Raw genomic sequence first — 25,647 nt, forward strand, 5'->3', positions numbered from 1 at the left:
AAATAGTTACATCATGTCGTTCAATATGTTGTTGCCTTTTCAAAATATAAACAATATTTTTATCCTTTAACAATCTGCTGTTTTTTTTGGTTAGTGTGTGTTATTTGTGTGTGTGTGTGTGGGTGTGTGTGTGAGTGTTAATTTCTGTGTGTGCATTTGTACGGGACAGAACAAGCAGTGCAGAATGCAACAGGTCAGGGCCGAGCTTTGGCAGGAGTGTAAACTCATAGGCAGGCGCGTGGATGCTGACGAGCTCTCGTGTGCGGACGTGTCAATGTGTTTGCTCACACGCGAACACACACACACACGCTCATCCACCCACTTACACACCCTCACTCATCCATCCACTTACACACACTCGACAGCCATGTCGCCTTTTCAATTCCTTCAATTCGCAGCCAACCTCACATGGTTGGTCTCATGTTATTACAACTAATGGAGCATACTTGTGTGAACACAGGTCCCTTAAAAAATGCATATGTGTGTGTGGATGTGTGTTTATCTGTGTGTGTGTGTGTGTGTGTGTGTGTGTGTGTGTGTGTGTGTGTGTGTGTGTGTGCGTGTGTGCGTCTATCTGGCCGTGTGGTTGTTGATTTTGCCCCTCTTTCGAGGATTGAGATACATTTAAAATGTGTGCTGGAAAATTGACAGCTTGCTGTCGTGAAGGCAAGCTGCTGTCTCTCTGCTGTGTTTTTGCCTTGTGCCATTTTGTCTCACTAAGTCCTCCCCTTCATGCTCCCACCCCTTCCAGGTGTTCTGTAAAATATTTGACTGCCTGCAGGGGGCTTCTGCGGAGGTAGGTGCGAACAGCACGGTGTGTGTGTGTGTATGTGTATGCGTGTGTGTGTGTGTACAGAGAATTACGCATGGGCTTTTCCTCTGGGACAGGCTGCCTCGGGGAGACAAGAGATTTTGAAGGGTGCCGCCACAGAATTAGATGCATAGAATGAGACACTGAGCACTGGATCCGCTGCAGTGCTGCTTGGCTTTGATTGGTTCATACTAGCTAGGAAAAAAAATCTAACATGGATTGTGTGTGTATGCATGTTTGGGTTTTTTTTTTGGTTCAGTTTTTCTTCTAATCTGTTATTTGGGCCTGAAAGTCAAATGAAAAGCCCAGAGCAGCTGCTATATTCGTTCCTCATTTGTTCCCTTTTCACTGCTTGCCATTTCCATCACATCCAATCTCTCTACATGCCCCTTCCTCCCTCTTCTCCTCTCCTTTCCTCCTCTCCTCCCCTCTCTGATTCTCTCCTCTGTCTAATTTCCTCTTGTCATCTGCGACTCCTTTCCCATGCCTCCTCTCCCATCCTCTCTCTCTCTCTCTTTTTCTCTTACTCTCCCTCTGCCGCGCCCCATCACTTGGGATCGTAGACCCACACTGTGAGGAGCTCTGTCTCTGAATGAAGCCCAGATTACCAGCCCATCAGCATGGGCGTTCTTCCTTCCTGAAGTAGATCCTGCGCCATGATAGATCATGCCGTTGTGTGTCGTGTGCCGCTGGCTGAGGAAGGGAGGTGAAAATAAGAAGGGAAGGAGGGAGAGAAGAAGAGAGGGAGGTTAAGAAGAGACTGAGAGAGGGGGGAGAATGAGAGGACAGACTGTGATTAGCCGACCGACAGGAACGTTCCTAACCTGTCATCAAACCCGCCATCTTGCGACCTCTCACCTTACCCGCTAGCGATGATTACCACAGGGCTCTGGAGAGAATGCTGCTCTGTGGATGGACAGAGTAAGAGAAATGCAGAGAGAGAGAGATAGAGAGAGAGCGAGAGGGAGGGAAAGCGACTGTGATGGAGTCATACTTCTTCCCTCTCCACACTCCATGATGATTTATGTGTCTGATTTCAGAAGTGGTGGTTTCAGTGTCAGATCCTGCTGCAAGGAGTGGTGTGCATCCCACCCCCTTGTTGATTGGCAAATCATGAGTTGATTGGCAACGTGGGCCTCGTGAGCTCCTCCTAGTGGCTCAAACCTGCACTGCTGGCCTCTCCAATTCAGGAGATCCCTTCTCCTCTTTTGCTGTGTGCCATCTCAGAAATGTGCTGCTGTCTAACCTGGCGAATGAGTTCATGGCCAACAAGAAACAACAGTCATCTGCAGGCTCAGTATACACGAAGCTCCTTTTATTTTTAAGCCAGGCGCCTTTCAAGGTTAAAGGGAAATGCCTGACTAAATCTGGAATCGTGCTGACAGGTGGCGGTGGCACTCTGGATAATGTGCCTGGCCAGTCCCACAATGACTGTCTGTTGTCCCACTCAGTGTCATCTTATCGTTGCCCCTTTGAGACGGACTGGGAGGGGGGACATAGGGACACACTAATGAGACCATACCGATGCGTCTCAAGCCTGACACACAAAGGGTGCACCATGTGAGCTGTGGGTTGAGGGTGACAAGAGACCACGTGTGTGTAGATTATCGGGATGAGTGTTAACGGCACGTGCGATGCATCAAAGAGCCCGGCGGCAGCAGATAGGGATCAGCTCATTAGAGGCCTCCCCCCCTCCTCCCAAAGCCCTGGAGCCTGGAGTCTGTCAGAGGGCCGACTCACAACACCCAAATGGGAATGCCAGCACTGGGTGACCTCTGTGACCTGCAAATTGGCATTTAAGATGATGTCATCCACAGAGGGCCACTGGTCAAAGAGGGGGCTGGGGAAGAGTGAATGGGCGCGTGTGTGTGTGTGTGTGTGTGTGTGTGTGTGTGTGTGTGTGTGTGTGTGTGTGTGTGTGTGTGTGTGTGTGTGTGTTGAACGGGGAGGAGGAGGGAAGGCTAAAAGAGGCACTCCCATCTGCCCCCATTCGGTGGGTGTAAAACAGCAGATCTCAGTCTGGTTTGTAGGGTAAAAGGTCAAAAGGGCAACAAAAATCCCCCCCCGATCCACCCCAACTGTCAGAGACATTCCACTCCCTGGTGAATGAGGGTCGTATTTCATTGGCCTGTACTGGTGCCCTGACCCCACTGGCACTGTATCTCACTGGGGTGATGGATGTACATCATCCCCCCAACACACACAGACACACACATTCACACACACAGAGACACACATACACACTCACACACACACACACACACACACACACACTCACACACACACAGACACACACACACTCACACACATACACACTCACACACACACACACACACACACACACACACACACACACACACACACACACACATAAACACACACACACTCCACTTCTTCCCCAGGGAGTGGACTGCTTCTCTTGAGAGGGTGGGTATGAGGATGCCTCTACCCTTAACCTCTTGCCTTCAGAGGCCGAGCAGAATGTGTCCCTTCCCAAACTCGAGACACCCGACAGCGGAAATGAACGTCGGACAAGGAATTCCCATTTAGGAAACAAACGCTGCAGTGGCAGAGTGCAAAAATCTCAGCTCGGATTAGACGTCCCGAGGTCTTGCAGGGATACATCTACATTGGCAAGCGAGATTCAGTTTCCTTCCTGTTCAGTTCCATTAGCGCTAGTTTATTGCTGTTGCGTTGCTCAGATGTTTGAATGAAACCTGATACATGATAATGCTTCCATGTTTTAAGTTTTAATGTCTCTCAGCTCCTTGAGGCAGTAGAGCAGTGTTGTTTCATCCACTGAGGGTGGTTCCTATAAGGCTCATCCAGATACTGTGTTTTACTGTGATTATGTTCAGCTTTCTGCCACACAACCTCAACATGCTGTAGAATATAATGATGTGAGAAGTGAGATTTATTATATAATAATGTTGTATCGCTGTTCATAGGCTTTTAGCCCTGCCCCGTTATGAAAAGTGACTGTATTTTTCCCTAAGCATCGACCACAATCAGAAGTCATCAGCTTTGGCACAGCTTCTTAAAGTGCTGCATTTCGCTCTAGTGGGAATGCCATACTTGTGGTTGCTGAGGTTGCTAGATGGAGATTAAAAGATGGCTGGATCAGCAAAGATCTGCATTGACTGTCTATGCCAAGAATGCAGCTGGTGTGTTTAATTAGCCAGCATAGCTAAGTTCTCCACCAATCAAATGCAGAGGCTCCTGGAAGAGCTGACCTCTGATTGGCCAGCAAGAGGCGGAAGGGGAGGGTGCACGGCCTTGCCATGAGGAATGCAGCAGGCAGCCAGAGCCGCAGAAATCTGAAACGCCACAAAATCAGAACTCTCCGTTGAACTTTGACCCCTGACCCAAAGTGTCAAGCGATTCTTCATTAGCTGTCACTGGCCTGTCATGGTTATGCAGAGCCGCGCACACAGGATTCTCAGAGCAGCGCGACCTCCCGTGTTCTCGTGTCTGTGCGGAGACAATGTGTTTTCCCTAATGACTGCAAAAACAAATCCTCCAAAACAAGCCCTCAGTGAATGGGACTGATAGGGACCGGCATCCTCCTCCCTCACAAACACTGACTCCATCAGCTCTCTGTTATTTGGTATCGGACTCTAACGTGCGCCTCGGCACGCACACTGCAGTTTGGCAGTTATGAATGGCCGCGTTTGACTAATGAGATTAAATTAAGCGGTGGTCACACTTTCCTGAGAATTGTAATGAGATTACATTAGGTGGTGGTTACTGATGGCCTGTCAGAATCAGAGGCGGCCCTCTGCGCTAGTTCACCTCTCTTGGTTGAGGTGATATTGCCCTACAGTATTGCATCTTGGTCTAGGGTCTTGGTCTCTACTAACACATAGGGCTCAGAGGGGACATCTTCAGTACAGGTTGATGGTTATGGGTCAGTTAGAGGGCTTTCACACATGTTGATGGTAAGAGGGCAGTTGGTAACAGTAAGTACTTTTGCAGGGAAGAGTTTCAGAGTGTCAGGCAGGGGGAAAGCAACAGGAATGGACAGTCACACTGTCTGTTGGGGGGGGGGGGGGGGGGGGCAATAAGACTCGACAGTTGATGATCAATGATCAAATCTAATTCACAATTGATCAACCTAACTTGGATGTATAGTGAAGGTCTGGTCATGGCTGGACTGTCAGGCTAACTCCAACCTGGCTAATATTTGGTGTGAAGACAGGGAGAGTGGGACTGTGTGAGGTCATTGTCACGTGCTGATGGCACTTCTGAAAACACAGGACAAAGAGCTGTAGAGTCCATTCACTCTCTTCGTCTCACCCTCTGCTAAAGTCATCTCAGAACGCACAACACACTGTGCTGCCAGAAGTGCAGAGAGTATAAATCCCGGAGGAATTCAGCAGTAAGTCTCGGCCCAGGTTTCCTCGCGCTCGAGAGTTAGGTAATTAGGGCCCAGTTGGTTCAGGAACTCTGAAACTGCATGTTTAAAGAGTGATTCAGCTCCTCAGGGTCACTGTGTTAGGGAGCCCTGCCCATAGGAAAAAGGTTCCTCTTCCTGGAAATGATGGCTGGGGAGACTGCCGTTATGGTAAAGTTAGCCCCACATTCCAACATTCCACAGAACCAGAGGGGGGAGGGGACCTGAGGACTTCCGTGTATGTGTGTTTGGGTTTCTCACTCTGTGTCTGTGTGTTCTTGGCTCTGTGCAATTATCCCAGCAAGTGTGTGTGTGTGTTTGTTTATTGTGTTTGGGATTGGCTGTGTGAGATGATATGCAGAGAACAATACTGTGCCCCACATCTTTCGTCTGTTGTGTCAACGGGAGGGTAGCAGTGTCATTTGTCACTGCAGTCTCTGTAGGCCAGCCAGCTCCAGGAGCTCCATTCTTCAGTGGACCTGTTTTAGATCCTTCTCATGTGCACAGATCAGAGCACAGATAAAGGACTGAGGTAGTAAAGTGGAGTAATAAAGGAGTAAAGGTTATAACAAGAGCAGGAGAAGAAAATCAGTTGAATGTGTCGGTACAATGGAAGTGTGGATGGGCACCAAGAAAATGTGGGTGCAATTATGCAAAAATGTTAATACTTTCCTCACGAGGGTATTATCTTATACCAAGATAATGTTGGTGATCTCAGCCGACTGGATAGGCATAAACAATTCTACCCTAATTTTAACTTAATAACTGCAACCAAAATTACGTATCAATCGCTAGTAAAGGTTGAAGGTCTTTGGAGTTCTGAATAGGGGAGGTTGGCGGCATTTACTCCTGTGCAAAATTAAAACCAGCATATACAATCACAAAAAAATAGTTGTATAAAAATGATCAAAAAATTTAAACACAAAATGTAATCTAACTAGATGTACTTAACTAATGAACTAAAGTGAGTGTGTGTGTGTGTGTGTGGGTATGTCAGGTATCAAGTGTGTGTTACTTTGTTCTACCTTGGTATGTTTCGTGTCGTGTAAAGCAGGACCTTTGAGTTTTCTCTCAGTGTGTGTATAGATAATTGAGGCCAACCAGGTTAGAAAAGAGGATGGTAAGTTTGCATGCAAGACATGCAAGCCTTGCACACCTACACATGTCATTAGATGGCTGCTGCACAAGTTGATTTAATTTCTCTTTCATGAATTGGAGGTGAGTGGGGAAGGAGTTGGTAGTATTGCATGGGTGGAGCTCTTTCTGAGAAACTTGCAAACACACACACACATATACACATACACATATACAGCATACTCTCAATGCACAGGCACGTGTACACACAATAAACTCCCATACTACTGTCTGCCACCGCCTCTGATAATGCCATTAGCTTCCTGCCTCACTAATGGCAATCTCCCCACAACGGAGAAATGAGAATTAGCGACATGACTGCAGACGGGCTGCCTTCGCTGTGGAAGAGTTAGATCTGTGAAGTTGAACAAAAACAACATACACACGCAGACACACACACACACACATATATACATACACACATTTGCACACAAAAGGAAGATGTGCTTTGTGGGTTTTAATCATCCCAGCGCATTAGCGTGTCACACCGATAAGAAAGTAAATGAAAATCGGAGAAATTTGAAATAGGAAAATAAACAAATGCAATTATCTATGGAAATTAAGGTTGAGCGAGCTCCATCAATCCCATTACTCCCGGGAATGGATTTGTAAACGCTCACGCAGCCATTATTCCTCCTTTATGGGAGCAGGGATGTGGCTTGTTTTTTCCTGTCTCTGCACAGATAGAGGGGTCTTATCCGCTATCGCAGGGAGGGGGGAACAGGGGCCTGGAGTAGTTGGGGAGTGGGGGGTGTGCGTTGCAACTCCAGCGGGCTTTGGGCAAACTGCCAGTCTGAAGTCAGGCAGATAAGTCAGGGCCCTCTGAAACCTGTGGTGAACCATCCTGTGAGAGAATAGATTCTGGGAGAAGCATTCAAGACGTGTTTACCTCTGAGCATAATGTGTTTGTGTGTGTGTGTGTGCGTGCGCACGTGTGTGTGAATGCGTTTGTCTTTTTGTGTGTGGTCAGCATGTCTGTGCGCATGTGAGAATTTGTGGGATCCCGTGCATATGCGTGAAGCGTGTTCGTTCGAAAATGCTTCTGTGTGTATGTGTGTGTGTGTGTCTGTTCGCAACATGTTGGTCTGTTTGTGGCGGGGGTTTTGTCTCAGCGTCCTCGTTGCTAAGTGGTCAAAAGGCCTTGGTGACAGGGTGCTCAGCGGGACCGAGGATCAGAGGGTAGAACCAGAGAAAGACTCTTTCTTTTTATGTCCTTCAAAGCTGCGTGAAGGCTGCTTTTGGCTGGAGGCACGGATATGAAAGAACACAAGGATGTGCATTGTTTTGGCTCGCACAACCCCCTGCATGAAGTCACAACAGAGAAATGCAGACACACAACACACACACACACACACACACACACACACACACACACACACACACACACACACTACACCGGATGCCCTCCACACTATGAATGGTTGTGATGTGTATTTGAGTATGGAATGGGCCATGAGAATCGTGCTTTGATTATAGTCATCAGGACCGAACTAATTAACCCCGAATTACCATCAGCGGTGCAGTATCTTAAATGGCCCCTTTAACTGAGGATGTAAAATCTCACATTGTAAGGACACAGCCAGCATCTGTCTCATCCTGACTGAGAAGAGTGTTTTAAGACCTTCAGTATCTACAGCGGAACGTGTGAAAGGTTTCGGATGTTAAGGGAAATGATTGCATGAATGAGTGGTATAAGCACATCCTGTATGATGATTTGATTAATCCGTTTATGTAGTCGATTTATATGACATCGCTCTTTACTGAGCTGAATCCAGAGGTGTAAGTGCCCTCACTCTCACTGTCTCAACAGTGCTGAGCAGTCTATAGATACGCCACAGTGCTGAGCAGTCTGTAGATACAGCCACAGTGAGCAGTCTATAGAGACAGAATGCAATTAAGTTCCGCCCACACCGGAAGGGTTTACAATTCATCATTCTCCATTGACTTTGTATTGCGTGAAGGTGCCTCCTTGTCTTTTCCTTCTGCTAGCAAATTTGTTTTAAACGCTTAAAGGTGCTGTGTGGTAGGATGCGCTACCAACAGGATAAAGGACCTAGAACTAAGTTTTGATGAGCTGATGAACCAAAAAGCTGAGCCTATGAAGATTTAGCGCTAGCTATCTGGCAGAGTAGCAGATTCCTGATTAAGCCTGGTGGTGGCAGTGGTAACTTGCTAACACAGCTGAAGAGGTCTATTGCAAGTTATTGTAAGGTAAACAACTATTCCAATCAAGATTTACTCTACTAGATTGTCCAGAATGCATTCACATCAGCCTTGAAGACTGCCGTCTGAGTGGCACCCACCAACCATAAAATAGTAGTTGTGCATTTTTTCATTGTTTCATGTGTGTAGATTCCGGACACAGACTGACAACATTGAGTTTGTCAAAATAGCTTTTCCTCCCTGGGAGACATAGGGGGCCAAAATCATCCTTTAACATAGTGAAAGTTGTATATTACTGCCTTGTTTTGGGGAGACTTTTTATCATTGGGTAGGTTGTTTGCCCTCAGCTGTTTAAGAGACTGTGTGACAATGATTTAAATGACGGTTGCCCACATATTGTTGTGTTATTATTATTATTTTAAATAAAGCATCCCATCCTTTCTGAGACTGCTACCGGGTTTCTGTTGACCTCTCAAAATGTCACATGACATCTGGGGCCCGCAGGAGTTTGCAAGCCTCAATTCAATGTGATCTGTGGGACAGCCAAAGGACTAAATCCTCCTAGACATGTTTTTCAGCGCTAAATGACTTCTGACCGACAGGGAAAAGAAAAAAAGCAGAGAGAAGAAAGAGAGAGGAAAAAAAGACACGTCCTAACCTCAATTCAGAAGGAAATGGGATTTCCATATTCGCACTTGACGTGACCCACATCTGTTGTCCTCAAAGCCAGCCCTGTTCTGCAGAGTGGGCTGGCGAGGGGAGCCGGGGTTGTCAGGCATGTGCTGAATGTGTCCATGACGAAGGTGGCCGGGTCGGTCCGACCATGAGTGGGTTGGTGTGTGTGTGTGTGTGTGGGGGGGTGGGGGGTTACAGTTGGGAACAGACCAGGGGCACAGTACTCCAGGGCCAGTAACGGGCCGGGCAGTGTGTAGGTGTGAAAGAATGCACGCGCCACTGGACCAGGACCTCTGCCAACCCCTGCGCTCACACAATAAAACCAGTGTCTCACCCAGAGTCCAGAGTCAGCCCCACACGGACCCACACTCACCCCAGACAGCAGGACAGCAGGGCACAGCTCCTCATGAGTATCTGTGAGTGCACACAGCAAGGCTGAGAGACAGAGTCCAGTGGTTCTGTCCCTCTCTCACTCACAAAGACTTACACTGGTGGACCCACATAGCAGATATTCTTTGGCGCTGACCAGGTGTGGTTCTGATGACCTATCTGGCCCACATGCATTCCAAAGGAAGCTGGAATTTGTAATGTCCGGTGGGATGTACCATCAGTGTTCGAGGGGGGTTTGGACCATCAGTGTGTGAGGGTGTTTGGAAGGCATGTTTCTGTAGTAGCTTGGTTCAGCCCTGATGCGCGTGTCAGTCAGGATCAGTGTCTCTCCCTCAGCACCCCCTCCCTCCCCATTTGCCTGCCTTTGTTGTGGGGGGGGGGGGTTGGGTGTGAGGTGTAGGGTATGGGGATTGGGGGGGGAGTTCATTAGCTTATGAGCGGGAGGGGGTGCTAATTGAAATGGTGCCTGACGCGATAGAATAATCTCCATGGTGACACCAGCCCTACAGTGTAATTGACAGCTGTGATCTCACTGCGAGAGAGTGTGTGTGACAGTCTCAGTGTTCCCCTGAGACAGCGCAGAAACAGAATAATTTGATTTGCGTGTCTGAGTGTGTGTGCTTATGTCTGTGTGCACGCATTAGTATCTGTACTGGTCTGTTTGTGTGTGTGTGTGTGTGTGTGTGTGTGTGTTGTGTGTGTGTGTGTGTGTGTGTGTGTGTGTGTGTGTGTGTGTGTGTGTGTGTGTGTGTTTGTTGATGTCTGAGACTCAGGGAACCACTGGAATCCATCTCTTGAAAGTGCGTCATGGCGTGAGTGGATGAGCAGCTCAGTCTCCATGGAGACCAGGCACAGCACCCCGCCACCGCCACCCAAGCCTGAAAAGACAGCCACAGTGTCAAGATAAGAGCTCACAAATTCCCAAGGCGCATTAAATCAAGGTGGGGGGAAGCTTTTTGATGTGACACCAGCCGTGCTGTCTTAATTCTGGCCCTCCCTCTGAGTGAACTGAGTGCCCCTCATGCCTAACAGTGCCGCCTGCTACCTCAACATCTAACCTCCAACCCCAGGAGCGGGGGCTCATGGGACGATGAACCCATGGGGTGTGAGAAGAGTACGCGTCTGGGCTGTCTACCTCACACAATCCTTCCAGCAGTGGGGTCCCCAGCCTCTTATGTCTGAACCAGCTGTAGGTAGAGACAAACATAAAGGAGCATTTTGTTCTTTGATTGGTTGGGTGGTAACTCGTTTTTGTGGTGAGGGAGTGTTTCATGATCAAGTTCTTCCTCCAAGCTTGTGGTTTTGTGTGTGTGTGTGTGTGTGTGTTTGTATGTGCATGTGTGGTTGTGTGTGTGTGAGTAAGGGTATTGATCACAGAGCTGGACCCTAATTTGACCTCTTGACCGTGTCACTGCTGTGTGAAAAACTAAGAGTGTGACGTCACTGCCAGGGTTTAGGCTTGAGGGTGTGAGGATCATACACTGCGATCATCATATGAATGGGGCTTTCATGTCTACAGCCAAAGCGGCTTCATACCCCACAAACACGCACATTGACACAGCAATTGGGCGCCTTTTGGTTTCTTCAATTCATTTAAGCCCTCAAAATTGAGTTTTGCTTCTGTGTTAATGCTTTTCACTCTATACATTTCCTCAGTGTAAACATACATGCATGTGTCGTATAGGTCTCTCTTCATTTCCTCAGAAGTGTAGTATAGTAAGCACTATGTTGATTTAGTCGTTTCCACTGGTTATGGGAGCCACAAAGCAAAGAAACAGAGGCTCTGTAAGGTGGAAAATAAGTCTCACTACAAGCAGACAGAGAGAGAGAGAGAAGAGACGAAGAATCTGCATGTCTCAAAGAAGAGTAGAAGTGGATGGGGGAGGTGTGTAAGTGTGTTACGTGCAAGGAGAGAAAAGAAATAGCAAAAATGAGTGTGAATGTGTGTGTGCGTGTGTGTCCCTGAGGTCCGAACAGAGGCACACTAAACATTCCTCTCAGGCAGGGGCGAGAGAGAGGCCAGCGCTCATTAGCATAAGAAGAGCTCCTTCAGCCAATCAGCGTCTCAGAGTGGGAATGTCCGGATTGAGCAGGAACTAGGAGGGTGTCGGGTTACTGTGCATTCTTCCCTCCCTCCCTCCCTTTGGCTATGGAGACTGAAGAGGGGAGGGAGAAAGGGAGTCGGAGAAAGAGCTTAGCACAGACGTACGGAGAGAGAGAGAGAGAGAGAGAGGCAGAGTGTATGGGATACTCTCATTCTTGCCCTCTGAGATCACGGAGCTGGAGAATGTGTTAGGATCTGCCCGATTCGTTTCTTTTTTCCCTTCTGGCGGTGGAGACAACAGGGAACTTTAACTCGAGGTGGCCGGTTTCAGGGACTTTTTCCTTGGCCAGATAACGGGGCCGTTAACTCTCGTCTGGAGTCACAGCAACTCTCAGAAGGGGGCTGAAAATGAATTATCTGGTGAGTGTGTGTGTGTGTGTGTGTGTTTGCTGTTCTCATTGCTGTGAGAACGGTCAGTTCGCTAAATGCTTCAGCTGTGAGAGTCACTGGATGTAGAGAAGAAAAGGGGTGAAGGAAACAAACCAGGGTTAACATTAACTGTGTGTTTCTTTTCCTTCTAACCTTTGTGTGTGAGACGGCCAGAGTTTGGCATGCTTTTTTGAAGGTTTGTGTGTGTGTGTGTGTTTGTGTGTTTTTTTCATGCTTTCATATCTGAATGAAAGACCTTCTTGTGCTGTGTCAGGCCCAACATATTTAGAGGTAAAAACAGTAATGAAATAAAGAGCACAGGATTCTATTCTCTCTCTCCCTCTCTCCCTCTCTGTCTCTCCCTCTCTCTCTCTCTCTCTCTCTCTCTCCCTCTCCCTCTCCCTCTCTGTGCTAGACCTGCTGTGTGAGGTGGCTTTTGATGTGTATTTTCTCAGTGCCTTTCTTTTTTTTTGTCTGGGACTATAAAGAGTCTCAGGCTTTTTGTCGAGATTGAGTGAAAAGCGCGACAGCTTTTTGAACAGGATGAGTGTAGAGAGAGAGAGAGAGAGACGTGGAGCTGCGGCGCTGTGCTGCCTCTCTGCTGAGTCAGGAGAAAGTTGAAAGATTAAGGTTTTATGGTGGGAGCAGAGAGAGAGAGAGAAAGAGAAAGAAAGAAACAGAGAGGGGAGATAGAGAGGAAAACCGCAAGAGAGAGGCAGAAAGAAAGACAGAGGGGGAAAAGGACAGAGAGAGAGAGGGAGAGAGAGAAAGAGAGAGATAGACTGAAAAAGTGGCTGCTCAGAGCTCTAGCAACCAGCATGCTCCGCTCGTTGCCATTGTCTGAGTGTGCTGGCATGTTGTCAGCTCGTAGCCCTGTGTAGGGCCTTTGGTATTTAAATGTTGCGAGCTGTGCTGTATTTCCGCCTGACAGCAGATAGCGTTCCTCAGTTCCAGGGCAGACCCCCCGGAGCGAGCTGGGATATTCCCCTCAACTGCTGGGGTGCGTATTGGGACAGGCCAGCAATTACCCAATCAACAAAACAACCCACGCACAACTCTGCGTTCACAGTTGTTTTTTGCTCTCCCTCTCTTGATTTTGACTCATTTAGGCAGTGGTAACAGTTATTTCATTTTGAATGCCTGGGAGCTTTAGGCTTCTCAGACTGAATTGTTGTGCATTTGAAGTTGCTGTTTTGAATTTCAATTGTAGTCAAAGCACTAGTCTGTGATGATCCCAAAAACAAATTATTGTCTATAAATGAACACTACCTCTGCAGACATCTCTTGAAATCTGCTGTGGATATGTCCGATAATTAGCCACAATTGGCTCTCAGTAGGCCTCCAGTCTGTGCTGTTTTTAGGGCCCGCCGTGATTCACGCGCTAAAGTAAACAGTGGTGGCTCACGCTGCCGTGACTGTGAGGGGGTCCTCCAAGAGGGGCGCAGAGAGAGCCCAGGCTCAGCCCAGGCCATGAGAGATAGATAGAGAGGAGCTGGATTAGGCCAAGTATCCCAAGGTCCTCTGGCCCCCCAGCGTGAACCCCCTGACTCATCCCCGACTCACCAGCCCCAGATAGAGTTGCTGGGAGGGAAATTCCTCCAGCAGCCTTCTCACGGTGCCCACTGGGGGGTCTGACAGCGCCCACAGCGCAGCCCAGCCCAGAAGCCCTTCGCTGGGAGAGATTAGAGATGGGAAGGAGGGTTAAAGGGTCATGGACTTGTGGAGAGGTGATACACAGGGTGAGTCAGGGTTGGGCAAATAGCAGGTTAACAGGGTGGGTCCCTCATGACACAGGTATTATGCGTGTGAGTGTGTCACGAATGCGCACACTAACTTAAGATGATGAATAAGCCGTAATATGATCATAGCCTTACTCTACACACAGTAGGAGAAGTCATGTTAAGCTGCACAGACAGCCAGCCCAGCATCCTTAAGAACTGTAATGTAGCTCATGCACATAATAAGCATTTTGCCGTACGTGTTGCTATGTTTAATCATGTAAGTATAACCTGTGACATGACGTGCAAGTCTTCTCTGCGGTCGACTGAGCTGTGGTGGTGTTTTTAGAACTGCTGAACCTTGAGTAATGTCACACTCTCCCCTCCCCAAATCCGCTAGACTGCAGGTTTCGACAGCAGTTGCTGTTTTATTTTTTTAGCACATGTGGCTTCGCTGCTATCACTCCTAATCCCTTAAACATAGTGGAGCAGCCATCCAGCCTGAAGCACCTCCAGACACCAAGCAACACCAGCGCAATCTTCCCAGCAAATCCCACAGCCTTGGGGCATGAGTTTCTGCCACTGCTGCTGCTGTCAGACCGCACTCTCTCTCTCTCTCGCTCTCTCTCTCTCTCTGTCTCTCTCTCCTCTCCTTTCCTCTTTCCCTGAGGCACCTGCCTATTGTGGGGATAATTGTGCCAATCTGAGGCGGGGATAGACTCAGAGATTGAGACGGAAGCTTTGGCAGATAAGGGAGGAGATCAGAACGCGGCTCGGCTGCGGTCACACGCCTGCTCTGCCGCCCGGCGGGTTAGCATGAGGTGATAGGCAGTCATTTCTGTACGGTCGTATTAGCGCAGCTGCTTTTGATGTCGACAAAATCACAGGGGCAGGGGTGGCCCAACGGAGGGAGTCGGAGGAAGGTGGAGGTTGGGATTAGCTGCTCCAGCTCCAGTCCTAATAGAGGCTGGCCGCCTCTGGCGCGGCTCTGGGTGAGATCCGGGGCCGCATCTGCACGCAGAGCCAGCCGTTACCTCTGTCATCGCATGTCCCTGAGTAACGCTGTGAAGCGGTATGAGCTCGTTTTAGGGGGGTATTTGTAAGAAAAATGTAGCCTCGCGATTTCCAGTCGCACCTCATTTTGCCCTGTCACCACGATCCGAGGCCCTCTTGCTCCCTCTGAGAACTCTATGTTCCCTGTACTGTATGTGTGCTCCCTCGTTGTTTTTTCCAGACAGGCAGAAACCTTCGGGTCCCTTCTCCAATTTCTGGCCTCGTCATTCATCTCGGACCACTGGAATTTTGGTCTGAGGTCACAATGACGTTGCAAACCATTCTCGAAGAGAGAGCCAATAGGCCCATCGCAGGCTGTAATTTTTGGATATGTGACTGGGCAAGGGGCAGGATTCTGTGCATGGTTTTGCAGTGATGAGGGCTTGTTTTCTCTGAGGGACATGCGGAGAAGGAGTTCTTGGTATGCAAGTGCAAGCGGCTGTCTGAACCCAGAGCGCTGTCTTGTTATCTGTTACCAAGTCCTTATCGTCTCAGTAGAGGTGACCCTGTGTTGTATAAACCTGGCTGGAGACACGCTGGCCACGTTTTCATGACGTGCTTTCTTTGGCACTCCTTTCTACCACTGAGCCCAGAAGAAAATGGCAGCGCTCCAGTGCCTTGTTGTAGCCTGTAGCTACATGAACAGAGATGTTTTTTTTTTTTTTGCCCTGGCGGTGTCGCAACATCGTACGGCAGGAAAAAGGATGGGCAAGCAGCAGGCTTTAAGTGTGCTGTTTGTGTATCTGCCTTTGTGATGAGTCACTCTAGCCGCCAACAGTAACTCTATGTTTCGATTGGCAGGAATATCATTCAGTGATTGATGATTAACCAGTATTGTGCAGTTAGTGTATGCCTAGTGACTCCTCTGGAATGTTCTGTTGTGTCAGTGTATATGTGTGTATGTGTGTTTATGGTAGTGTGTTTTTGAAGACACTTGAATGGGAGTAGTTTTGGCGGTGTGTGTGTGAGGAGCAGGTTGTTTGTCTTGTGATAGGGAGTGGGTCTGGCCGAGTGTGTGTGAGGTGTAGGTTGTGTGTGTTGTACAGTGGGTTGTAAATGGGGTGGTGTTGAGCCACCTGTGGAATGTAAGGTAACTAGAGAGGTGCAGACAGGCTGTGGAATGTCACGGTAAGTGGGACGCTGACAGCCAAGCAAATAGGAGATGGGTCTTAACTTGAAAAGGGAATGCCAAAGGCAGTGTTTCTCTCTCTCTTTCTCTTTCTCTCCCTCTCTCTCCCTCCCTCTCGCCTAGTATTCCACACAAACCTTTTCTTTCCACTCACCAGACACGCACAGATGAACCCACTCCACCATTCAAGGATTCCAAAATTAGATTTCTATAAGTAGCCATGCTGCTTCAGAGGAGGCCAGCATATAGTCACTCTCTTATGCTCTGTCTGTTCTCTGCCTGTCTGTTCCCCTCTCTCTGTGTTCTGTATCTGTGTTTGATGTGCATGTTTCTTCTTGCTGGGCTGGTCTCGCTTCCACACATGTTGACGATGGTATGGTGAAAAATCAGGCCCTGGGGGCAGTGCAGTCTCTGCACACAATAACACTGGTGTAGATTCCAGCTGTGGGATCAAGATGTGGGATCTCCCCAGATCAGTTGTGGTCTCGGTGTCGTGATGTTATCCAAGTTAGTCTGTGTGTCCACCATAGTCTTGTTTTGGTGGAACACTCTGGTTTGGGGTTTACCTTCAGTTTTTGTCATGGGTTTTACACAGAGTTGGTCTTGAGCTTTTTCAGAAACTCCCTGAATGAGCGTGTTATTCAAAGCTTGTCAGAGTTTGTGTGTGTGCGGTTTGTGTGTGTGCGTGTGTGTGTGTGTGCGTGTGTGTGTGTGTGCGTGTGTGTGTGCGTGTGTGTGTGCGTGTGTGTGTGTGTGTGTGTGTGTGTGTGTGTGTGTGTGTGTGTGTGTGTGTGTGTGTGTGTGTGTGTGTGTTGGAATGCGTCTCAGCACAGACTCACTCCACTGATTAAGTTCAAAACAACACGAGCCCCGGCTGGGCTGAGTCACGTCGGCTCGTAGTTCTCGGTCCCTCCCGTTACCGTCTGCACGATGACAGCTCCGACTGATCTCACTGTCTGATAGACCGTCTGCTTCGCTGCACTTACTGCACACGGGTCCCGTTAAGCCCAATTAGTCACCGCAGAGAAACAGCTACTGCAGTCACACTGTGGACCACGGATAAATATGCTCCAAACGGTTTTATTTATTTCTCTTCTCTCTACAAATGGACACACAAAGTTCTGTCGTGCATCTTTCTGTTTTACTTTGGTGACCTTGAGAGAATAGATGTTCTGTACCCTATTTACAAAGACTGCCCATAAAAAAAAGTTTATGGAAAGTTTTTTGTCTTCTTTCTTGGGAAAACTTTTATCGCCTCAGCACAAAATTGAGCTTTCGGGAACTTTCCTTGTACGAACTGTGCTTTCATTACTAATGTTTTGTGTAGTGGCCTGATAGCAGGTGATATGCACTCCCTTCCTAAGCCTGAGGAAGAGACACAATGTACTTTATTCAAGTCTAAGCAACACAAAGATGGACTGAAATATTTACCTTTTGAGCGGAAGCCATTTTGTTTGGACAAACTCAGGTGGTTTCGTGTGATTTCAGTAACAGTGTCTGCCTCGTCCTCACTGTGGTGTCCATCTGTTTTGAACTCATAAAAACTTTTGATGGTGGAGCCGGTGGGGGTGTTTGCACCAAAGAGTGGCCGCGGCCGAGGAGGAGAGAACAAAGAGGGAGGGAGGAAAACTACAATGGTTGAGACATAAAACAACATAGTCTGCCCCTGAAATGACTTATTGCCACCTCCCTGCCTTTTGTGGCTGTGGAGAGAGAAAAAAAGAGTTTGGGCCCCCACCCTTCTGGCCTTGGGTCGAATAAGCACACACACACACACACACACACGCACAAACACACACCCTATAGCTTTGGTAGTGTTTGTCCAGTGCATTCACATAAAGGTTGAGATTGAAAGGCATTTCCCCACAATCCCTCACTCCCCATGGCACACACACACACACACATGCATAAATCCTTACACATACACATATGCACACACTCATACACACACACCACACACACACACACACTCACACTCACACACACACACACACACACACACACACACACACACACACACACACTCACACTCACACTCACACATTCACAAACATACACACATACTTACACTTACATCGACACGCTCTCACTCATGTCCTCAGACACACACACGCACACACGCCGCTGCGTGTCTTCCCATCCATTGACCTGTCTGTGCAGGGCTCGCTCCACCAGCTGCCACATTACTTCCTGCTCAGTGCTCCTGTCTGAATGAACACCACAGCCCTTTCCTTCCCTCTCCCAGCTCCCCTGCATCCCTCTCTTCCTCTCACCCCATCCTGTGGAAACCCCACTTTCCCCCTCTCCCTCTCCCCCCACCCCCCTCTCCCACTGATCTCACTCACTCTCTCTGTCTCTTCCCTATTTCTTTCCCTCTCCCCCTTTTTCTCTGGGTTTGAGTTCGCTCCTCGTGGCCTCCTAAGCCCCTCTCATGCCCATGACCCTTTTAAATGCAAATGGATGAACTTTTAGTCCTGCGATGATGAATTTCCCTTTCTTCCCCCCTCTCCCCTCCTTGCTTCTCTTTCTCTCTCTCTCTCTCTCTCTCTCTCTCTCTCTCTCTCTCTCTCTATTTCTCTTTCTCTTTCTCTCAGTGGCCCTTTATCCTCTCCTCCCTTTCTTCTCACGTGAGATAATAAAGTTTGGAGTTCGACCCCGTCTGCTCTCGGCTCAGGGAGTGCAAGGAAAAGGTTTTGACCCGGTGATTGCCACGGTGACGGCTTGGTGCTCTGCCGTAGAAAGCTCTGCCGTATGCCAGCATTTAACAGTTGTGTTTTAATGTGTAACATCACCATCTGACTTGAGTCTAAACTAAGCAGTTGTCTGTCTGGGCTAAGTGGTGTGGTGCAATATATTTGAAACAAAGTCTACTTGCAATCCCCCAAAGAAATTATGTTTACAGATAATAACAAATATAACTTCCGACTTGCTTATAGGAGAGAGAAAGAGAGAAAGAGAGAGAGAGAGAGCTGAAATCCTCCTCAACAATGAGCCATCTAGTTCTCTCATAATCTGTGAGTGCGCTGGAGATTGGCCGCTCCTTTGCGTAAAAGAGATTATAATCACAGTCATCAAGCTATTAACTCACTCCCAATCCAAATTGCATGTGAATCACTCCACACACACTTCCTGTTTCTGAGGACTGGGACAAGAGAGAGAGAGAGAGAGGGTGAGAAAGAGTGGATTGTGTGGGAGTGAGAAAGGGAGAAAGAGGGAGGGACAGAGAACTGGGCAAACAGAAGATTGGGCTACTTTCTGCTCTAGAAGGCAAAGTTCACTTCTTAGCCTTTCTGATGTCACCAGGCCCCCTCATACATTCGGACAAGCCGGAAATGCCATTACAAGAGAATAAGACAAAAGAACATAGAACAGGAAATGCCATATGACATCAGAAGCGAGTGATTTACATTCTTTTCTTGACCTGTGTGTGAGTGAGACGTGTGCATATCCATGTATAATGCCTGTATAATGATCTCTGTGGATGAAACTGCAGAAGTAAAAAAGTCTATTCGGCTATTAGTCCCTTTTGTTTTTATTCTTCACTATATCTGTGTGTGTGTGTGTGTGTGTGTGTGTGTGTGTGTGTGTGTGTGTGTGTGTGCGTGCTTGTGTGTGTGTGTGCCTGCGTGCGTGTGCCTGAGTGCGTGTGCATGGATTTGTGTGTGTGTGTGTGTGTGAGTATGTGTGTGTTTTGTGAGCCTCTGTGGTGACATCGCAGACAGCTGATAGCAGCCGTCCAGCCTCTCAGGCGCTATTGTGCAGAACCGTGTAAAGCACAAGCCTCTTTAGGCCTCGCAGAACACACACACACACACACACACACACACACACACACACACACACACACACACACGCATACAACTGGATGACTGTCCCTCGGTCCACACAAGCACAGCATTCTTTAAGCTACCGAGGCCTCCCTCTCCCTTTCTTTCTTTCTTTCTTTCTCTCTCTCCCTCTCTCTCGCTTCTCTCTATTCCTCCGTACAAACACTGCATTCATCATGTAGCTGCTGCTCTCAGACCCTTAAAAAACACACAGGCAGGGATGAACTCAGTCTCATCGGCTTGGCTGGGCACACACACACACACACACACACACACACACACACACACACACACACACACACACACACACACACGGCTTTAGAGCTGTGGTACTGGGACTGCTGTCTGGCGTTACATAGACACTCTTGTTTTTGAGCTTGAAGACTGGCAGAGAGCTGGCGCGTATAAATAATGGAGCGCTGTGTGTGAGAGAGCAAATGGCCCGTGCTCTTAAATGCCAGAGCTCTGGTTTTTGTGTGTGAGTGTGAAATAGACCAAACACTTCCAACAAATACGGCAGACCCCATCAGCCTCCTGTGGTAAAGTATTTTAGGTACGGACGTTTGTGTGTGTGTGTGTGTGTGAGAGAGAGAGTGAGTGTGTACCTTTGTTGAGTCTGAAATGGCGTGTATGAGCAGGCAGTCAGCATGTGATGTGATACTATTCTGTCCCGGCTGAATGTAGGCTAATGATCCCACTGTGAGCCAGTCCAATCTCCAGCAGCTTTCACAGGGCAAACCCCAGGCACTTACTCTCTCTGCCAGCCTGATCCCCAGCTCCACAGTCCAGCGATCGCCCATCTGTACCCAGGCGTGGGGCAGGGGGCAGGGGGCAAGGTAGAGGGGCGGCACCATGCTGAGAGAGATCTCCGCGGGTCAGAGATGGGAGGCCTAAGCCCCTGTTCCACCCCATCACACTGCTCCACTTGGAAAGGAGCCAATGGGGTCGAGAAGATAGTCAAACACTCAATGGGTGGTTTGGGAAAGAGAGCCACTGAGAGAGAGAGAGAAAGAGAGAGAGAGAGAGAGAGAAAGAGAAAGAGAAAGAGAGAGAGGGAAAGAGTAAGAAGTCTAAAACTGACTAAAGCATCATTGACACTAGTTTTCTCCTAGTCTTAGTCTCCTAACCAAGTCAGGGGATGTGATGAGATGACATGAGAAGAGGCCATTCATGCTGGAGCAGACCCAGTGTGATGGAGTGGCTCAGGGTGAGTGCACTTCATTAAGGGGTACTCAGAGGGGCCAGGCCAATGGGAACTGGCCCAGCGCCAGCCTCTCTGATGGCAGGGGAGAGAGAGAGAGAGAGAGAGAGAGAGAGCGACAGAGAAGAGAGCGAGAAAGAGAAGAGAAGAGAGGGAATTGAGGCCTGGGAGGAGGGGGAGAGCAAATATTGGCTCTTGCGTCAAAGAAAACCTGCGCTTGTGGGCGTCCCTGTTTGCTCAGGGCAGATGGAGCCCATGTAGCGTGATGTGTGGGCCAGTGGCTTCTGGGTATTTTTACAGTCCCCTGTCAGGCCTGGAGGGTCGGTGTCAGCCAGCCCACCCTGACACAAGCCTGCCACTCAGCTCAGCTCAGGGTTCAGCAGCGGTCGTTAGCATTACATCACCAGACTGCCACCAAAACCAAACATGCCCAGTCTGCTTTCTATTTGTGAGGAGGACACTGTGTGTGTGCGTGTGCGTGTGCGTGTGTGTGTGTGTGTATATGCTGGCTGCACTTCATAATGACGACCTGTTCTTCACTGACCTTTCCCCAGACAGTAGGGTGAGTCATTGTGTGCCTGGATGTATGAAGAGCTTCATGTTAATGATTTCCCTCTCTTGCTCTCCTTTCCAGAATGTTCTAGCCAAGGCCCTCTACGACAATGTGGCAGAGTCTCCAGACGAGTTGTCCTTCCGGAAGGGGGACATCATGACAGTTCTAGAGCGCGACACGCAGGGCCTGGATGGATGGTGGCTCTGCTCCCTACACGGGCGCCAGGGCATCGTCCCCGGCAACCGGCTCAAGATCCTGGTGGGCATGTACGACAAACAGCAGCAGCTGCAGGCTCAGCAGCAGCAGCAGGCGATGCCTACGTCGCAGGCTAGCCCAGGGGGGCCCAATCAGCTCGGTCTGCCCCCACAGGCTTACGCCAAGCCCCCACCAGGCTCTCAGTACACCGCCATGCACCCCGCCTACTCCTCCCCCTCCCCCGGCACCCCTGCCAACGCAGACAGTATCTACATGCTCCCTCCCAACCATGGCAAGCCCTCCCTCTCCAGCGTCTACCAGGTGCCCACAGGCCCCCAGGCCCCTCCAAAGGCCCCCACCCTCGCCCAGAAACAGGGTGCCCCTCCACGGTACCCAGGCAAGGACATCTACCAGGTGCCCCCGTCCATGGGTGCGCTGGCGCAGGATATCTACCAGGTGCCCCCATCAGCCGGGGGGCCGGGGATAGGGCAGGACATTTACCAGGTGCCCCCCTCTATGAACCAGTCTCAGGACATCTACCAGATCCCCCCCTCACTAGAGAGTAGGACCTGGGACCCCTCCAAACCCATGGGGAAGGTAAGAGTCGATCCAGCCTGTTAAAAATGTGTGCCTACACTTATAACCCCCCCCCACACACACACACACACACACACACATACACACACACACACACACACACACACACAGTTGTGGAGTGATGAGCAAAGTCACAGGATGTAACACGCATACAGCCACTCAGATACACCAACAGATACACACATGTGCCCAAGGACCCAAACATAGACACAGAGACTCACACAACTGCAGTCTCCTTCATGTTTATGCTTCTGCTGGTGTGTCATCGTCGAAAATAGCCGGGCCTGCTGACATATTTCCAGTGTATTAATTCAGCTCATTCTCTCTGCGTGAGGCCGTGACTAAGAAAAGTACAACTCACCCAAACTCTGCGGATACATTTCCTGCTCAGCTACTCAGTGATTCTATTTACACCTCTTTGGCGGTCCGATGGAGCAATACAACTCGAAGGTGTGCTGTCACGGTTAAAACGGCAGCAACAGAGAAAACCGTGAAAAGTGCGGTACGTAGATGTGTTGACACGAGGGAAACGGAGAGGGAGAGTGCGGAGACTGTCACTGTAAACAAGCCAGCAGCCACAGAGCTGGAATAATAGACAGGCACTGAGCGCGAGCAGGATAGAGAGGTGGAGAGACATGCTGCGCTTTGACATAAATAATTCAGCTCAGCCTCCCCCAGGTACCAGCAGTGCTGCAGAGTGCAGCAGGGTGGGGGTGGGGGTGAGGGGGTCGGGGTTATCTGTGGTGTGTGTGTGTGTGTGGGTGGGGGGGGTTGAGTCAGCGTTTCTGCTGTGGTGGAGACTGCTGCTGTGGGCCGCCAGGTCCAGGTTAGTGCATTCAGGCACCAGGCGCCAGGCAGGATCCTCTTCACCCCACACCCCCCTCCCCCCTCCCTCTGGGAGAGACTGGGGAGCCGGGGGCCAGGCTTAGCTCGCTCTGCCATATGCAGGAGTTGGAGCAGTGGCAGGGGCAAATGAAGTGTGATGATGGGGGCAGGTTAGGGGCGGGGGGCAGAGAGGTACAGCTGTGACCCTCCACCCCTCAAACACGCACACGGGTTCACTTAGTGGCAGGCTAGAGAAAAATACACACAGCCACACACACACACAAACACAGCCACACACACACACACACAGGCCCTTACCAGCTGAGTACTCACCACTGCCATTCTCCTCAGAGTGTGTCCCTGTCTCTCCACCTCAGTCAGTCAGTGTGTCACTGGGGGGCAAATGGAGAACAAGCTCTAGAATGTTCCAGGAAGGCTTGAGATTGTTCTGAGGTCGCAAAAGGTCGCTAGCAAGCTGGTGAGTACAAGACAAGATGGAACGGAGACGTACGGGTCGTAAGAGCAGACTGTGAAACCGCAGGGGGGGGCATCTACAGTCTCCCAATACCTCCTTCACACACACACACACAAACACACACACACACACACACACACACACACACACACACCCTGACCCTATGTTCTGCAAAAGGTCTGGCCCTCCCAGCTCTCACCATCCCCCCCCTTCCACCTTTTCAGTGAGAGCTGGATAGAGGATGGAAGGTCGCCATGCGCTCAGATAGTGATTGACTAATGGAAAACAAATAGACTTATCTGCCTTTGCTGGCATGGATAAGACTGGAGAAAACACACAGAAACACCTCTGACAGTGGAAAAGTAAGAGAGAGAGAGAAAAAAGAGAGCTAGAAAGAAGAAAAGAGGTCTTGACAGGGTCCAGCGAGTGAGCACAAGGTCAGGGCTGGGTTGAAGACAGATCATTAAAGCTATCTCGCGCAGGTCATGAGTCACGGCAGTCTCATGATCACGCCTGTTCCTGTGATGGATACATTTGACTGGAGGTCACTCCCAGCTCCAGGCCCCTGGACCCAACGGTTCAAGAGAGTGCCGAGACAATACCATCAGATTATCCAGATATCTCACACATTCCTCATGATTCCCTGCCTGTTCACACAGGGAGATGGCGGTAATCGCCATGGCAATAATTGAAGGCATATGAATTATTGGAATTCAATGCGACTGTAGCTGTTCATTAGGACCCTCTGGGTTCAGGATTAGTGGCAGAGCCGGAGTGTGTCCCTGTAGGCAGGACCGCACCGTGTCCTGGCTCTTTGAGAGAAGGCACACTGTCGTTCACTGCTAGTCTGGCCACAGAGGTTGTTTCCCTGTATTTTCCACTTAATGTCCTCTGTTGTTATCAGCTGTCCTTGTGCCCATGCATGATACACATTCGCACACACATACACACTTACACATATACACAGCCGCACACATACACACATACACACACACACACACACACACACAGGATTCTCCTCTACCAGTCTCTCATGAGATAAGGAGTTCCTGTTGAGAGAAGAGATGACAGACACAACACACACACACACCACATGTGTACACACACACACACACACACACACACACACACACACACACACACACAAACCCACAACACATCACAGGCGTTCTTATGGAAAAGCTGAAAATTCACTCAGCCTTTTTTAGCCCCAGACTTAACAGCTCATTCATATGCATGCAGCACATTTGCAGGATTGGGAGTACTAACACGTAATACCGCTACAGTAGCAGAAATCTCATCCCACCCATACACACTCTCTCTCACACACACACACACACACACACACACACACACACACACACACACACACACACGTGCGCACACACACAGATCCCCACAGAGTCGTCTTATGCTCAACTCCTCTGTTAGATGGATGAGCTGTAGTCGGCTGCGTCAGTGACACACACACACACACACACACACACACACATCCCAGATGGATGGGCAGCAGTTGGACGCAGCAGTGAAAGGGCCTGTGACAACAGCACCCTGGTACGGCGAGGCCCCCCTGCATGCTGGCGCCTTTGAAGGGACACAGGGGATGGGGGTGGTGGGGGCTCTGATCCCCGTCAGCTGTGACCAGGGCCGAGTGGCCGTTCTGGGGCAGCCGGGAGGATCGCAGGGGGCTGACTGCGGCCGGGTCCAAGGGAGGCAGCAGCTGGAACAACTGTGACGGAGCTCACATGAAAGGGGATGGTTTAGGAGGGTGCGGTGGCACGCGCCACTCAAAGCCCCGACACACGCCTCCGAGCGGGGGTAGGAATGCTGTTTTGCGCCCCCTCTCTAATTCTTTAATTCTCCCATTCTTCCAGCCCTCCAAGTCTTGCTCTCTTCTTGTCTCTTTTCGTCACTGGGTCCATTTCTCCCTCCTTCTCTCCTTCTCTCTTTCTCTCGTCTCAGCGCTGTGGCCTCTCTTTTTCTCCATTACACCCTCCCTCCAATTCAGTCACTTTCTCTTCTCCTTCTCCCTCCA

General features: G+C 49.5%; 1 protein-coding gene across 1 annotated transcript in view; it reads left to right on the forward strand.

Moving 5' to 3' along the window:
• LOC308367762 (breast cancer anti-estrogen resistance protein 1-like) overlaps positions 1–23,341 on the forward strand; it is a gene marked incomplete at its 3' end in the record, with an annotated part of 49,269 nt that extends 25,928 nt beyond the window's left edge. Inside the window, exons 2-4 of the mRNA XM_080841752.1 lie at positions 752–796; positions 21,602–22,312; positions 23,216–23,341. Coding sequence (XP_080697878.1) covers positions 752–796; positions 21,602–22,312; positions 23,216–23,341 — 882 coding nt within the window. The remainder of the gene's footprint in view (positions 1–751; positions 797–21,601; positions 22,313–23,215) is intronic.
• Positions 23,342–25,647: the final 2,306 nt, after the last annotated feature.

This window comes from Sprattus sprattus (genome assembly GCF_963457725.1).
Source record: "Sprattus sprattus genome assembly, chromosome: 7".
NCBI lineage: Eukaryota > Metazoa > Chordata > Actinopteri > Clupeiformes > Clupeidae > Sprattus > Sprattus sprattus.